The sequence below is a fragment of the Phaenicophaeus curvirostris genome, chromosome 16 (genome assembly GCF_032191515.1).
Source record: "Phaenicophaeus curvirostris isolate KB17595 chromosome 16, BPBGC_Pcur_1.0, whole genome shotgun sequence".
In the NCBI taxonomy this organism is placed as follows: domain Eukaryota; kingdom Metazoa; phylum Chordata; class Aves; order Cuculiformes; family Cuculidae; genus Phaenicophaeus; species Phaenicophaeus curvirostris.
In genome coordinates, this window is record NC_091407.1 from 16521974 (window position 1) to 16536300 (window position 14327).

The following is a 14327-nucleotide window of genomic DNA, read 5'->3' on the forward strand; positions in this document are numbered from 1 at the left end:
TGCCCCTTTCTGCAGGCACACAAACCCCCAGAGAGGAAGAGAGTGCTAACACAGCTCTTTTCTGTAGCTCCTAAAGACACTCATGATTTTACCCAGGAAATGGAAACCAACACTGTAACATCTCACAGATAATGACATACCCGTGACTCTCGCTCTGTTCGAGAAAGGACTTACTAGAGAGGTGGCTGGTGGCCTGCGCCGGAAGAACTTTGGGCACAATTGGACGAGAGACAGCAGCTTTAGTCAGTGAGGACTGGATTGGCCGAAACGAGCCCCTCCCTAGGGTGAAGGATGAGATACCTCTCAAGCAAATGACATCAAACATCTTTAAAGCAGAGCACAACACAGGTCGACGGAAGCAAACTAATTCTAAGCAGTGGCGAGCAGTGGGAACCCAAGGAGTGGAGACAACAAAACAGACCTGCAATAGCAATGCAAGCTCACCAGTGCCTGACCATGGGAATGCAACAGCAAGTGCTGCTGAGTTATCAAAACTACTCGTGTTATTTTTCAACGAAGAAAACTTTTATGCTCTCATGTTGATTTCAGGATTGAGGCCAAGATGGGGGATCACCGGTACTACCATTGAGCTCAGGAGTGCATCAGAAGCAAAGGACAAACAGGCAGTGCACTGATGGTACTGCAGGAGGTTTAAACAGCGCCCCAGGGACCAGGGAAGCTCGTTATAAAATAGGGAAAGCCCATTAAAGAATCTTGACAAATGATTACACTCTACAGAAAAAGAAATTCTTATTTCAATAATTTATTCCAAAATGTTATCCCCTTGTAGAGAACTCCTCCCTCTTCCCTGCATTCCATACTTGGGAAATGGAAGGAAAAACACTTCTGTCATAACCATGACTTGCTTAACAATGAACCAGGAGAACAATCCCACCATCCTGTAGGAAGTGACTCGAGCAACTGACTCTGTGGTTTTGAAAGGGTATTTTCCTCTTTTTAGAAACTAGTCCTTTGCGCAGTTTTAAGGGACACTTTCCAGCCCACCTCCTGGCAGAGAACAGTGGCAGCAGATACGCAAACTCACCTGTAATGGACGAGTTGGATAAAATAGAAAAGGAACAGACATGTTGGGACGGATTTCCAGATGGCCTGGGGAGCAGAGTTCTCTGCATGAGGGAAACAATAAACCAGAACAGATTTAAACACAGAGCAGAGGGTAAAGCTCATTGTCTAAGGCACAGAAGTTCATGACACCTCCCAGAATAAGCAGAGTATTTACATGGTATGGCTACAACCTAACAGTAAGGTCTGCTTGATCTTCAGAAAGCAGCAGCAGACACAAACCATGTTTTCCCCGTAAGCTTCTACAAGACACATGGACAGTTCTCGGAGAAACGCTCATTGCAACTATATTCCTTTCTCATTATTCTGGCCCTAATTTTCCAACGCCCCACGGAATTACTGCAGTGATCCCAAGGATGGAATCTAGTCTGTGTGCAAACGGATCTTCCATTACAATTTATGGAGCATGAATTAACAAGGTAGCTGTAGGTACCTGGGAGCTCCTAAAGCATGGAATTGTGTAGACCAGAACATCTCGGTACCACAAACCAGTATGTAATACCTAGGCCTCCTACTCCCACACAGCGCAGGAGAGACCAAAGGGTACACAGGCACTCAATAACTCAGTTCTCAAACAAGTTCCCATTAGTTTTGGTTTAGATTTCCTTATGTTCTCGCCCTACCACAAGCCCCTAGGACAGGCCTGCAGTCCCACAGCAGCATGTGCCTTTCTGCTGAGTTACCAGAGTCATCTCAGGGTGGTTAATGCCTGCCTAGCCCCAAAGCTCCGTGACAACAGGCTACTTCTTCCACATGTCTCTTTACAAGTCCCATTTTCCTCCAGAAATTGTTGTTCTTTCAAACAGTGCTATTGTTATCTCACTACGGGGGTTTACACCCACCCCAGTTTAACAGCCGGTAGCGGGCAGGAAACAGGAAAACAGACTCAAAGGGAGATCTTGTTGCAATAGCATCGAGAGATCAGGACACCAGGTGAACATGCAGCTTGTGCCTCAGTGCCAGGACACCCAGAGAGCAGAACCTGCCTCCAGAAACGAGGCTTTTTATTCTTCCCAAGCCACCTCATGCACTGGACTATCACTTGCTGACATTCCTCACACAAGGAAGAGAACACAGCTAGTCACAATACAGACCAAAACACCTGTTCCTTCCTAAGTGTGTCTGCACTCTTCAAGTGGACCTAAGAGGGAAGCCCAGGTTTTGATTTTGGTTAGGTCCAAATCCTCAGAGCCTCCCCGATACCTCCTTGGGAAGAAAAACACGCATGTAACACCGTGCAAACTGGTCTGACCTGTACTACTAACGGCTTCCGCAAGTGCCTATTCCGTAACTTCCTTGGCTTTGGCAAGAAGAAGTCCGACTGCATCTGGACAAGGAAAGGAAATGCATGAGAAAGTACTTTAACCATGCAGACACAACACAAATTATACCCCCAAACTCTGTTTTTCCATAGTTATAAGTATATGTTAGAATACTCTGTTTCATTTCAGACAACAGAATATTTTCTTAGCTAGAGTAGGAAAATTTGCCACCAGGAATGTATTTTTTTTTCTTCATTTTTTATGGAGATAGAAGTTTTCTCCAAACAAAGCCATTTCCCTGCTTAACTGCTGTAACTGCTCTGGAGTTGTCACTGATCTAGCATATATAAAAATAGAATTACAGAATCATAGAATCATAACATGGTTTGCATTGAAGGGACCTCAAAGCTCATCCAGTTCCACCCCTTGCCATGGGCAGGGACACCTCCCACTGGATCAGGGGCTCCAAGCCCCATCCAGCCTGGCCTGGAACACCTCCAGGGATGGGGCAGCCACCACTGCTCTGGGCAGCCTCAGCCAGGGCCTCCCCACCCTCACAGAAACACATTTCTTCCCAAGATCTCATTTCAACTTCCCTCTTTCAGCTGAAAATCATTCCCCCTCATCCTATCCCTGCACTCCCTGATCAAGAGCCCCTCCCCAGCTTCCCTGGAGCCCCTTTCAGTCCTGGAAGCTGTTCTAAGGTCTCCCCAGAGCCTTCTCTTCTCCAGGCTGGACAACCCTTGCCCTCTCATTCTGTCCACATACAGGAGATGCTCCAGCCCTCGCATCATCTTTGTGGCCTCATCAGGACTCCTAAGTATTTGAATTAAAGATAGCAATTAAAATCAGCTGCTCAATAAGAAGGATGCCAGTTTTGCTAAATCTGGCAAATATTATTTACTGAAGCAACTTAATTTGAGAGCGAAGCAGTGCCATCAAGCTGTGCGATGGCATTCAGATCCAGCTCTGAAGAGGTGATGTCACTTCAAAGCAGAGTTATAGTCAACATCTGACTGACCTCAGCTAACACAACGTTGTACTTGAGCACTACTAGCAACGCGGCTTCCCAGGGAATCCCAGACTTCCTGATGAATCAAAACCCCTGAAGTCGCTACCAGAAGCCTGCTGAGGCACAACGTGCTGTTTCTCATTCAGTCACCTCACTTACACTGATGGTGTCCAAGTGCTGCCGGAAGCTCAGCTCTGCTTCTTTGCTGGGCAAGAACAGTTTCCCATGGCGGCTGTTGGGCGGCAGAGTTGTAGGAACTGCAAAGAGTCCACCATCCCCATCAGTGCTTCCAGAACTTGAAGGACCAGCCACCAAGAGAGGTCTAGGGAGGTTTCTCAAACCTAGAAGGTTTTAAGAGCAATTTAAAACAAGGGAAAACAAGCTTAAAGTAACTGTTTATCAACTGAAGGATCACACAGAGCTGGGGTCTGGCTCTGCCACCACCCGTTCATGATCTCAAATTATGAAACTCTTGGAGCTTCAGTTTTCCCATCTGCAAACTGACAGCATTCACCCGATTCCCAAGGAAATGGCAAACATTCTCTTGCTTTGAAATACTTGGAAAAAGGGTGTTAAATGCCATATTACACTACTAAAGAAACCAGATTTAAGGCCCACACAGACTGTGTTAACTAGCTTAACTCTAGTTTGTAGAAATTCTTGAAGGGCCTTCCCACTAAACACCATTCCTTTCTCCGGGGAAGGTAAACACAGTCATTCTACAATGTTCATGCTCTTCTTCACACTCTTCCCCTCTAAACCCTTTCCCAACTTCATGCCCTCCTCTGGATTCTCTTCAGGAGCTTTAGATCCCTTTTATCCTGTGGTCCCAGAACTGCCCCCAGTGTTCAAGGTGAGGCACTGCCACCCCCTGTGCTGCTTTAGATTCTGCTGTTTTTCCAAAGGTCACTTAAAATCACCCTGTGCCAATGTATCTAAAAATCAATTAAACACACAACAGTGTAACAATTCACGCCTCCTGCCTGATGAGGAGGTAGCGAGAATTGTTAAAGATAACACACGATACTATCTTTAAATTAAAGCAATGAAGGGATGCAACTAGAATGCCATAATGATATTTAAGCGTTATAGGTGATATTGCATCACAGCTGTTGCTTCACTTCTAAATCTCTTTGTGCGATTCCCTTTATCATCTTTTTGTCTCTCCCAGTAGCTATGTGGCTTTTGTTGAGCAGACAGGTTGCCAATGCTTTCAGTACCTCCAGAGTGGCTGTGGGTGACCTCCTAACCTTTGTTTTCTACTGAGAAGGGCAAATCAATTTATCTTTAATTAAAAACCACCAAAAGATAAAACCCAAAAAGCACCTAGACAGCCTCAGGACCAAACTCTCTGAAGGAACACACCCAGAAGGCTCATCAGGAAATCAACCTGGCACTTCCCCTCTGACAGCCAAATGACTGCAGCTATTTAATAGTGCTCTGTGTGAGCAAAGAATCTTGACAATTCCTGTGTTCCAAAAGGTTGCAATCCAGTCCTCAACCAATCCCATTTCAGATCCAGAACACCCTTATCAGGGCTGATAAAAGGGATTCCATCTGTCTAGCAGAACAAGAGCTGAGGAGGAAGATCTCAGACTTGTGTGGGTATCATTCGATACACGGCAGTGCCATCACCCGAGGCCTACGCTGCGTGAATCAACACAGGCTAAATTAGCCATACTAATTACCTGGGTAGGATGTACTGAACACACTGTTACTGCTCCTCTGCTCAAGCCTCTCTGCAGAAGCCAGCTTTGCTATCTCTAGCACAACCCAGGAATATGTGATCTGTATTTGTCACCTCCTGACTCTGCACTGCAGACCTCCTGTGGCACTATAAACACTAAACCATAGTTTGACACAAGCCTCCTTGTCACTCAGAGACACAAGTCAAAGACCAACATGGCCAATTCCATTTGTTCTCAAACCAGCGAAGCTCCATGTGAACAGACCAGGAGTCTGTTCTGAGGGGACTGGATGCAAAGCACCGTTAGCTTCTTGCTGTTCCTGGGATCCTCAGTGGATGATCCTCACCCTTACTTAAATGCTACAGAAAGAGCTTTTAAGGCATTGGGGAAGCATTAAGTATAATCTCATAAAATGAATGTTGCAAACTCGCAAGTCTCATTTAAACAGATATGTTCTTTAGGTTGGTGTATCTCACAGAAACGTAACAAATCACCTGTTTGATCTACTAAATTATTGGCTTTTTAGTTGGGTATGTCCTTGTCTGCAAGTAAGCACAATGTAGCTTTTGACAAAGACTAAATTGCTATAATGCATTCTAAGATGAAAACCACGAAGCACCACGTGTTTTACACCAGAAGTTAAACTGCTCATGGTCCACTGCTCCGCACAACACGGGTGTGAAAAGGACAGCGTAAGAATCACAACTGTTGCCAGTATCCCTGACACAGGCTTTCCTAAAGCCATAAAACATTCACTGGCAAACACAACTGGGCTGAAGAATGGAACTGGAAGTCTTGGTCTGCACGGTGAGGCCTCAAAAGCTGTAGCAGTTGTACCCTCAACTAAAAGGTAATTCATAACCATTCCAGATTTCATAAAGGCAGAATGGCACAGTAAAGGCTTGTGAATTATTTTATCAACAAACTTCATCCCGTGCATTTACTCTCCTGCTCCATAAGCCATCGCTCTCTCGAGATCCCAGACCCTGTATCAGTCGGCTCCTAACGAACACCAGCATCTTCAGTACGAGTGACTTGTGAGAGTTCTGGATTGCAAACTGCTGTTGACATGCATAGCTTTCCAAAATTTGAAAAAATACTGAACTCAAAAGCAAATTAGCTATACTAATGCTCTTAAACAGTTAGGCTCATTAGAGCACGAAAACTCTGTTTTCCCATTTTATGCCCCTGGCAGGTCCCCCCTCAACAGTGTGAGGTGCTCATGTCTGAGCTCTCAAAGGGATTTGTGTGAACACCCACCTGAGGAGCTGGAAGCAGCACCAGGAGAAAGAGTCTTGTTGCGAAGGGCAGACTGATTCCGCGCACAGCTTGGACTCCGGGTGCTGATGGCAATCACCTTTCCTGGAGGAGTCAGTGACTGCTCCTCTTGAGCCAGCTTTATTGGTGATGTGGCAACGGAGCTCATCTCGGGCATCTAAAAACGCAGGCACGTTGAATGAATATCGCATGCGGTTACAACAAAGGGACTGTGAAACTCCTTCTACTTAAGGACCTTAAACCAAAATACCGTGACATACTACGGAATCTTTAAGTATTCTAACCAACACCTCTGTGTGCGGGGGGTGCAGCTGAAATCCCCTCCCTGCACGTTTGGCAGTGTTCAGTGTAACTGGGTGAACATCATTCATTGTTACAATCAGGATAACACTCAACAAGCTTCACATAGTGGCTGGTCACCCCAGAAGAGAGAAAGAAAGAAAAGAAGTAAAGACACCAATTTGCCACAGTAATGGAAAAGGTGTTGGTTTTAATTCAACGCAAACCTAATTCTCATAACTTCTGACCACCCGGAGGGCTCTCCTGGCTGGAAGTGTACCTGGACAGAAATATTTTGCTCTGAATTCTAATCAAATCGAGACCAATAGTTTTGCATTTTCCCTATCCCTTCTCCTATTTCACGCTGGAACCCAATGCTAACAAGAGGCACAGGGCGAGGTGCTTTATTGATTTTCCAAGCCTATCTAGTTATTTCATTAAGTTGTTTCTAGAAAATGCTCCCTTTTCAAAAAATCTGCCTGCAATCACAGGCATAAAATCACCACCCACGCTTGACTACAAGGCAATTTGCTACAGTTTGTTTTACGCTGGTAATCTTCGTTTAGATGAACAACCCACAGCACAGTTGGGCATTTTGGTTTCAGTACAGAGCACCTACAGGAAACAGCAGGGATCCAGACAACCAATCCTCCCTCTGTTAAAATACCCTGGGGCAAAAATGTTATGATTCCTGTCATTATGGGATGAAATGAAGAGGATTTAAGAGACAAAAGTTTCAAAAAGTGTGCAGTACTTTCAATCAGGCAGCAAACATCGGCCTTGTGTCAGTCCCACGGCATTCAGTGCTGCAAGAGCGCTTCCTTCTGAAGCACAGCGAGTGTAAAGTGGTATTCAACAAGGAAAAGAAAAGGTTATGTTACTTTTATGGGACTGTAGGATATGGGACACCTCTAGAAGAGCTCCTCTATTTCTCAGTAGCGTTGTGCTACTTTGGTTGAGACACCAAGGGCACTAAAGCGACGGGAAAACACTTGCAAATAATAACTGCTGTTCTTTTCCCCTCTTCTATCCCTCTTTCCCCCAGGCCTGAGGAGATGTGCCGACTCTCATTTGTAAGGGTTCCATCACCTCACCCCCGGCTGTCACAAACGTCACCAGAGGCAAAAGTAGGTGCCGAAAGAGGAGACATGGTCACAGATCTGTGAGACGTCAGAGCAAAGCCTTCCCAGTTTAAACACAGGCTGTATCTGGAGCGGGAGCTGAGCAAAGACGTTCTGTGTCTATAAAACCAGGATCAAAAGCAGCTTTGAGGGGGCTGAGTCTGCACCAACAAAGATCAAAGAAGGACGTGTGTTTGGGAACAGCAATACATTTGCATCCTATGCTGGAAAACAATGCCAAGTGGTATTAACTCATTGTACCTCACCACAGGCATTCAGTCAGCGCTGTTGGATTCAGTGTCTTTTTGTTCTTGAAAAGGATGTTTTACCGGGTTTCAATCACCTGTACTGGGTGGAAACAGCTGCCCAGGTATCACAGGGGCAGACCTTGAGGAAAGTCACCTGCCCCAGAAGGAAGATTTTTTTTTTGCTAGGTATGTCAAACAACTACCCCAGAATCTGGAAGCCTTTACAAAAAATGCTGTGGCAGGCAGTTCCACCGGCTATGTTATCCCAAAGAAATCAAACCTTTTCACTCGTGCTTAGAGCAACTTGAACTACATAAACACTGGAAATCAAGGGCTGGTTTGCCCTGGAATATTAATCACATCTAGGCTCTGTCATCTAGGCTCCAACTCCCACAAAATATCGGGAAAGATGACTTTTCGAGCTTCCTTCCGACCATGGCTGCTCTACGGTTCTATGAAACTGAGGGATAACAGATCTAACCTAACCTCACTCACATTCACTGTGATACCACTGAGACTCGCAGCAAACCAGAAACTAAAAGGGAGTGTGAAAAGCAAAGGCACCGTACTGAGGACAAATCCACCCCCCAGCAAGCTGGTTGCGTTGGTTTGGGGTTTTTTAAACACAAGAAACTCCAAGATCTTGACAAGGCTGGTCAATGACTTAGTACGAAAACATGGCCTTATTATTCCCCAGATCAAACGAGTTTAGCATCTGGAGCACAAACAAGAGCTACTTACTGGTTTGGGATTGACTTCAGTCGAGATGAGCTTTAAAAGGCAGTTCAGGAGTCTCTGTTTGTGCAAGGTGGTACATGCAGGAACAGCACTGGATTCAGACGTTTGCTCCCGAGCATCCGGGGTTTCTGGCTCCAAGACAGCCAGCCAGTCATATTCCAGCTGCAACTTGTTTGGTTTGCCCATCATGAGGTAGACTTCAGCCAGCGTAAGGCTCTCAGAAGTTCGTAGACTCCATCCTTCTTCTCTAACCTGTTGAGAGAGCCGGCTTGGGTCATCCTTGAGAGACTTTGTACTAGATTGTCCCTGAGGTGGAGGTGGAAGTGAGGAGCCCAGCTTCTCTTGAGAATCCTCCATTACTGCATCCGTGGTATCCTTGGTACAAGCATCAGGCTGCTGGCCCTGGCTGTGGCTAGCCTGAGTTTCACATCTGGATGGGCCACTGCCAGGTGAAGCCACACCACCTCTCGGTAGCTGTGAACAGGAGTCAGATGTCTCTGTGCTGCTCCTGCTTGGAAAAGCCACAGGAGAAGTATCACCACCTGCTGGAGCAGAGTCTTTCCCATGCAGTCTGTCTGTGCAAGAACATTTCTCTGGGACGATCAGGTCCTGACAGGACTTCATGTACCGTGGGAATGGATCAAGCAGAGAGAGTTCCTCCACATCAGGGATCTTGCTGCAAGCACAGGCTGTGCTGCATGATGGTAGCACAGTTGCTTGGTCACTAGCCAGGGCCTCCCTGCCCTCCACACAGAAGGCCACCGAACTCAACTTCTCATTATTCCCTCCTGGATCTTGAAGTCCAGAAGGTGGCTTTTGGAGAGAATTAGTGATGCCAACATTTGAGGCTGTTCCTTCCACCAGGCCAGGCTCCAGGGCACCATCTTCTGTGCTCACAGAAACTTCAGCTGTGGCTTGAGAGCTTCTGCTTGACTCTGCGGTGCTCTCTGCCCTTCCAACACCCTTACCTTCTGTTCCTCGTGTGTATTTTAGCTGTCCCCTAGCTGTGCCCTGGCCACTCTGTATGCCTAGGATTTGTGCAGGGGGCAGTAGGTGAGTGTCTTTCGTGTTCTGTTTGCATTTCCCAGTTTCCTGCCAGTGCACTGTGCAGAAAGCCTTGGAGTGGACCACTCTGGCTACCCCAGGCAGCGGAGTAAGCGTACAGTTCTCTCCTGGAAATAGATGGAGCATCACTTTCTCCTCTGAGAAGCCGCTTCTTGTTTCTGAGTCCCTGGAGTCCTGAAGCTGCCGTTCTTCTAGTGTTTTACGCTAAAAAAGATGCGTCAAAGAATACAACAACCATCTGCCCGTTCCAAACCAGCACCTGGGAGCCCATTTTGCAACTTAAAAAGTAGCTGATCAAGGACATGGTCTCTATTCAGCAGGGATATGAAGACTCTGTGATCAGAAATTAAGTCCTTCTGTGGCAATAAGGACTACAGCGAAGACCTGCTACAAGCATGAACTAAACCTCTGTTCCAGACAATATGACTTCTCTCTGCTGCAAATATCACTGTCTTATAAAAGCCCCAAAAACTAACAAACCCAAGCAAAAACCCTATCACTGCACAGCAGAACAGACTCCCCTGCCTGTGCAGTAATTTTTGCCTTTCTGACATCCTTCCGAGTTTCCAGCCCTACGTTGCTACTTCTTTCAGGCTCACAAATTAAAAAGCAAAGCCTGAACTAAAAGACCAAGCACAGGATCTGGCACACCTGCCAACAGGATGGCTGCTAACTCACAGATCCTTCTACCCCATGGATCAAAGTCCAGAGGCAGGGATGTTGCTAAAGCCTGTGGCTCAGCAGCGCACAGACAGGTCCCAGGCAGCTGCCCAGACAAGAAGGTTGAGCCTCCGTTTGGTGAAAGTGTGTGAAGCAAGTGGAAAGCTCTGTCCTTAATCTCTGCTGAAACTGGAACCAACATCAGCAGTTATTATCCAGGCTTCCTTAGTGGTTGCCCAGAACAGAACAGACCAAACTCACTGTTTAAAGAAATTAAATATAGACAAGGAGCTTCATTTACCATTAATAAGCTCTTCAGGGGATCCTAGTAGAGAAGAGTTGAGGTAGAAGTAGAATATTACAGGAGTTCCCATGAAAGGCTCCATCAGTGATGCTGAGACACTGACCTCTGCCTTTACTAAGCAGAGGTTGGTAACTATATGAGGTAAAATAACATTTTTGAAGCAAAAATGAACTTAGAATAGGAAATAAATTGCTCCAAGACAGAAGAGGCTAAGCAGAAAAAGGATACAATACGCACTTCATGAAGAGCCCACTTCTGCTTCAAGAACTCAATGAGGCTGGAGACCTTCCGATGTAACTCCACAATCATCCTGTATGTGAGACAAACAAAGCAAGAGAGAGGGGAGAAAATGTCAGCACGAGTTCAAATTACAGTCTCAATGCTAGAATGAGAGTTATGGGGAGAGACTGGTGTTCTGTAACACAAGCAGAGAACACACCTACCACTCCCAAGCTCTAAGAAAAACAAGAAAAATACACACATCTGTTATCCTTCAAGTTTAAAATCTAGAAAACTTGCAACTGAGAAAGACCTAAAAGCCAACTGGACAAATCTGATTGCCATGAGTTGAGGCACTGGTTTCTCCAGATGGAACACAGGAAAAGATGACAAGATTCAGCTAAACTGCGAAAGTGCAGACAAGGCAAATGAAGCACAGAAAGGAAAAGGAGCACAAATCCCTCCTCATACATTTACTTTTTGCTGTCAAAGCATGCTAAAATCTTAATTCTCCTCTCTGCACGATCTTTGGTCATTACACTGCAGTGCTCTGTTTCAAAGAACAACCAACATCACAGCAGCCTCACGCTTTGTGCCCCGAGTTCCAGGCTTGATGTATGAGGATGAACACCTATTGGTGACACTGAACAGCACCAACGGCATTTTGCAGGGAGGAGATCAAGCTACAAATACCTTCCTTCCTGCCAGTATCACTGCGTTGCAGATGTCATGTCCAGAGTCTTGGTGCAGGTGCTTCTGCTATTGTTTTACTTCCCTCCCACCCCTGTGCCCATCTCACAGCATGTTTAATGCAGGTTTTGGTAGAACAACTGCTGCAGATCTCCATGCACCTGAACTCTGCTCTGACAACGAGGTGTAGGTGGCACAAAGTATATTCATCTCCAATTGTAGTAGTTCCTATCATGATTCAAACTGAAAGATACAGAGAATAATGGTAGTCTAATTTTCAAGTCTGATATCTCATAGTATTACAGAATGGTTTGGGCTGGAAGGAACCTTAATGTCCATCGAGTTCCACCCCCTGCCATGGGCAGGGACACCTCCCCCTGGATCCAGTTGCTCCAAGCCCCACCCAGCCTGGCCTTGAACACCTCCAGGGATGGGGCAGCCACCACTGCTCTGGGCAGCCTGGGCCAGGGCCTCCCCACCCTCACAGCAAAACATTTCTTCCCAAGATCTCACTTCAATCCCCCCTCTTGCAGCTTCAAAACATTCCCCCTTGTCCAATTCCTCAACTCCCTGATCAAGAGCTTCTTCCCCTCCAGGGATGGGGCAGCCCGGGCCAGAGCCTCACCACCCTGAGCGTGAAGAACTCCTTCCTAATACCTTACACCATGTCTACTACAATCATGTTCTCGGTTTGGACAAAGCCTTCAGAATAACTAAATTCAGGCAAACCACATCATCAAGGACAAATTGCCCAGTTGGCAAAGAGAACATCGAAGAGAGAGGAAGATGCTGGGATGCTGCTCATATTTTCCTGTTCTATTCTGAATATCACAATTGCTTCTTCAATACCTAAGCCGTGGATTCTGGGCAAGACTCTGTACACGAGCCCACGCGTGATTATTTCGTGGTTGCAACTCCACAGGAACCTTAAGAGGAAGACGTACTGGCTTCTGGTCCTCTTCATCACTAACGCCTGAAAGCAGATGAAACACAAAGGGTCAAAGCAAGGAAAACTCAGAACATTATATGCTCAGATACACAAAAACCAGCAACACAGACATCAGCATCACCTATAGACAACTTGGGTGGCTCAGCTTCACCAGAGGAGTCTGCCCTGTTCCAATAAGTTTCTTTTCCCCTTGACACTGCAGTGGTACTGGAGCTTCCAGTTGAGCAAGCAGTGTCAAAATCAAGCGTCTGGAAACTCTGAATAGCTACAGTATTTCAGACCTTTAAACTGCACTGATTCTACTTATTGGGGGAAGAGGGAGAAAGAAAAAAAAAAAACACTTTGAAAAAAAAAATTATGCACAGCTGAACTGGAGAAGGTAAAAAGAAGTCTAAAATGCTCAATGCTGAATAACATACTACTTCCTATTGACCAGGACAGTGAATAAGGGATGAGATTTTGCATATAGCACAAGCACAACTGGTAAAGCAACAGCGATCGTGTCTGGTATCTCTATTTCATTTTCAGTTTAGCCAGTGACAGACTCCAAGCCTTAGAGAGCTGGGTGGGTCCTAAAGCTGTTGGGATTCTATAAACAAACAGGTTAAGATAACAGAGACATATCTGTGCCCAGCACAAACCCCCCTGCCAGGGATGTGCACATCACGATGGGCCTGCTCCCGCTCATATTCCTCTGATCCTCTGTTAATACCCTTTCACATTCCAGTGCCTCTTACTTACCATCTGGATCACAAAGTTTCTTCAAAGCCCTGCACATTGGAGCTTTGATACGAAGGTTTCTGCCTTTGTAACGAACAGTCGTAGCCCTGGGTACATGGAAAGAGGAGTTTGTGAATACATACATTTCAGGGACACAGAGTCAAATACAATTGTGGCTACAGGAATGAACGAAGAGACATATGGGGTTGCAGGGCAGATTCCCAAGAGCATTCGACCTTTCCTATCGCCTCACTTTTCTTTATAGAAATGCCATTCTTATGGCTCTCCTCTTCCAGACTTCCAGGGAACACTAGGCTGTCCGCTTAGGGAGGGACTGCTGTTTTATACAGCTGCCCAGAATTACATTCCTTCCATTGAAGAGCACCCTTAGAGGCAGCTTCTTCATAAAAAACAAGTGCTGTTGCTTTAGTTTCCTCTTGACGTTCTTAACTCTTTAATTTGGGAAGAAAAAGTCTGAAGTTTCTGAAGAGTCTTCCATTCTGGAAGATCCAACTCCACATCTGTTGCAGAAATAAGGTCTAACAGCTTGGGAGGGAACCTGAGCAAGCAACAGTTACAGCATGATTTCCCTGGCTTGTAGCTTTGATACTACATTAATAGCTATAAAGAGCCTTAAAAGTCGAGGTGTTTTTGTTTTCATGCAGTGGACCCATTTGATTTCTTAACCCAGTCAGCCCTGTTTTCTTTTTAGAGACTTAAAAGGCAGGCATTGAGACCAAAATTGCTGAGAGCAGTATTCACCACCACCTCCAAGCAATAAGGACCAGCCAGCATACAGGCAGCAGGAATGAAAACAAGGCCTTGCAAGTAAAATGAAAGAAATGACAGAGACTAATCTTATTTTTTCCTGTATTGCAAGGCAGAGAGCTGCAGACAGAAAGAGCACTTGTTGACGCTGCTAACAGGAACCCTGAGCCTAAGTGAAGCAGAAGTGCTGCTGGAGCGTGTCCGGAGAAGGAAACGGAGCTGGGTAAGGGGCTGGAGAACAGG

The 14327-nt window shown here is 45.9% G+C and overlaps 1 protein-coding gene across 3 annotated transcripts in view; it reads right to left on the reverse strand.

The window, feature by feature from the left end:
• The window catches only part of CRAMP1 (cramped chromatin regulator homolog 1), a 49725-nt gene that overhangs the window by 12155 nt on the left and 23243 nt on the right, over window positions 1–14327 (reverse strand). For all 3 annotated transcript variants that reach the window (XM_069870078.1, XM_069870079.1, XM_069870077.1), the window contains exons 7-15: window positions 13338–13423; window positions 12497–12620; window positions 10967–11048; window positions 8713–9978; window positions 6306–6480; window positions 3517–3698; window positions 2336–2410; window positions 1046–1127; window positions 175–279 (exon numbers count right to left, since the gene is read on the reverse strand). In XM_069870078.1, coding sequence (XP_069726179.1) covers window positions 175–279; window positions 1046–1127; window positions 2336–2410; window positions 3517–3698; window positions 6306–6480; window positions 8713–9978; window positions 10967–11048; window positions 12497–12620; window positions 13338–13423 — 2177 coding nt within the window. The remainder of the gene's footprint in view (window positions 1–174; window positions 280–1045; window positions 1128–2335; window positions 2411–3516; window positions 3699–6305; window positions 6481–8712; window positions 9979–10966; window positions 11049–12496; window positions 12621–13337; window positions 13424–14327) is intronic.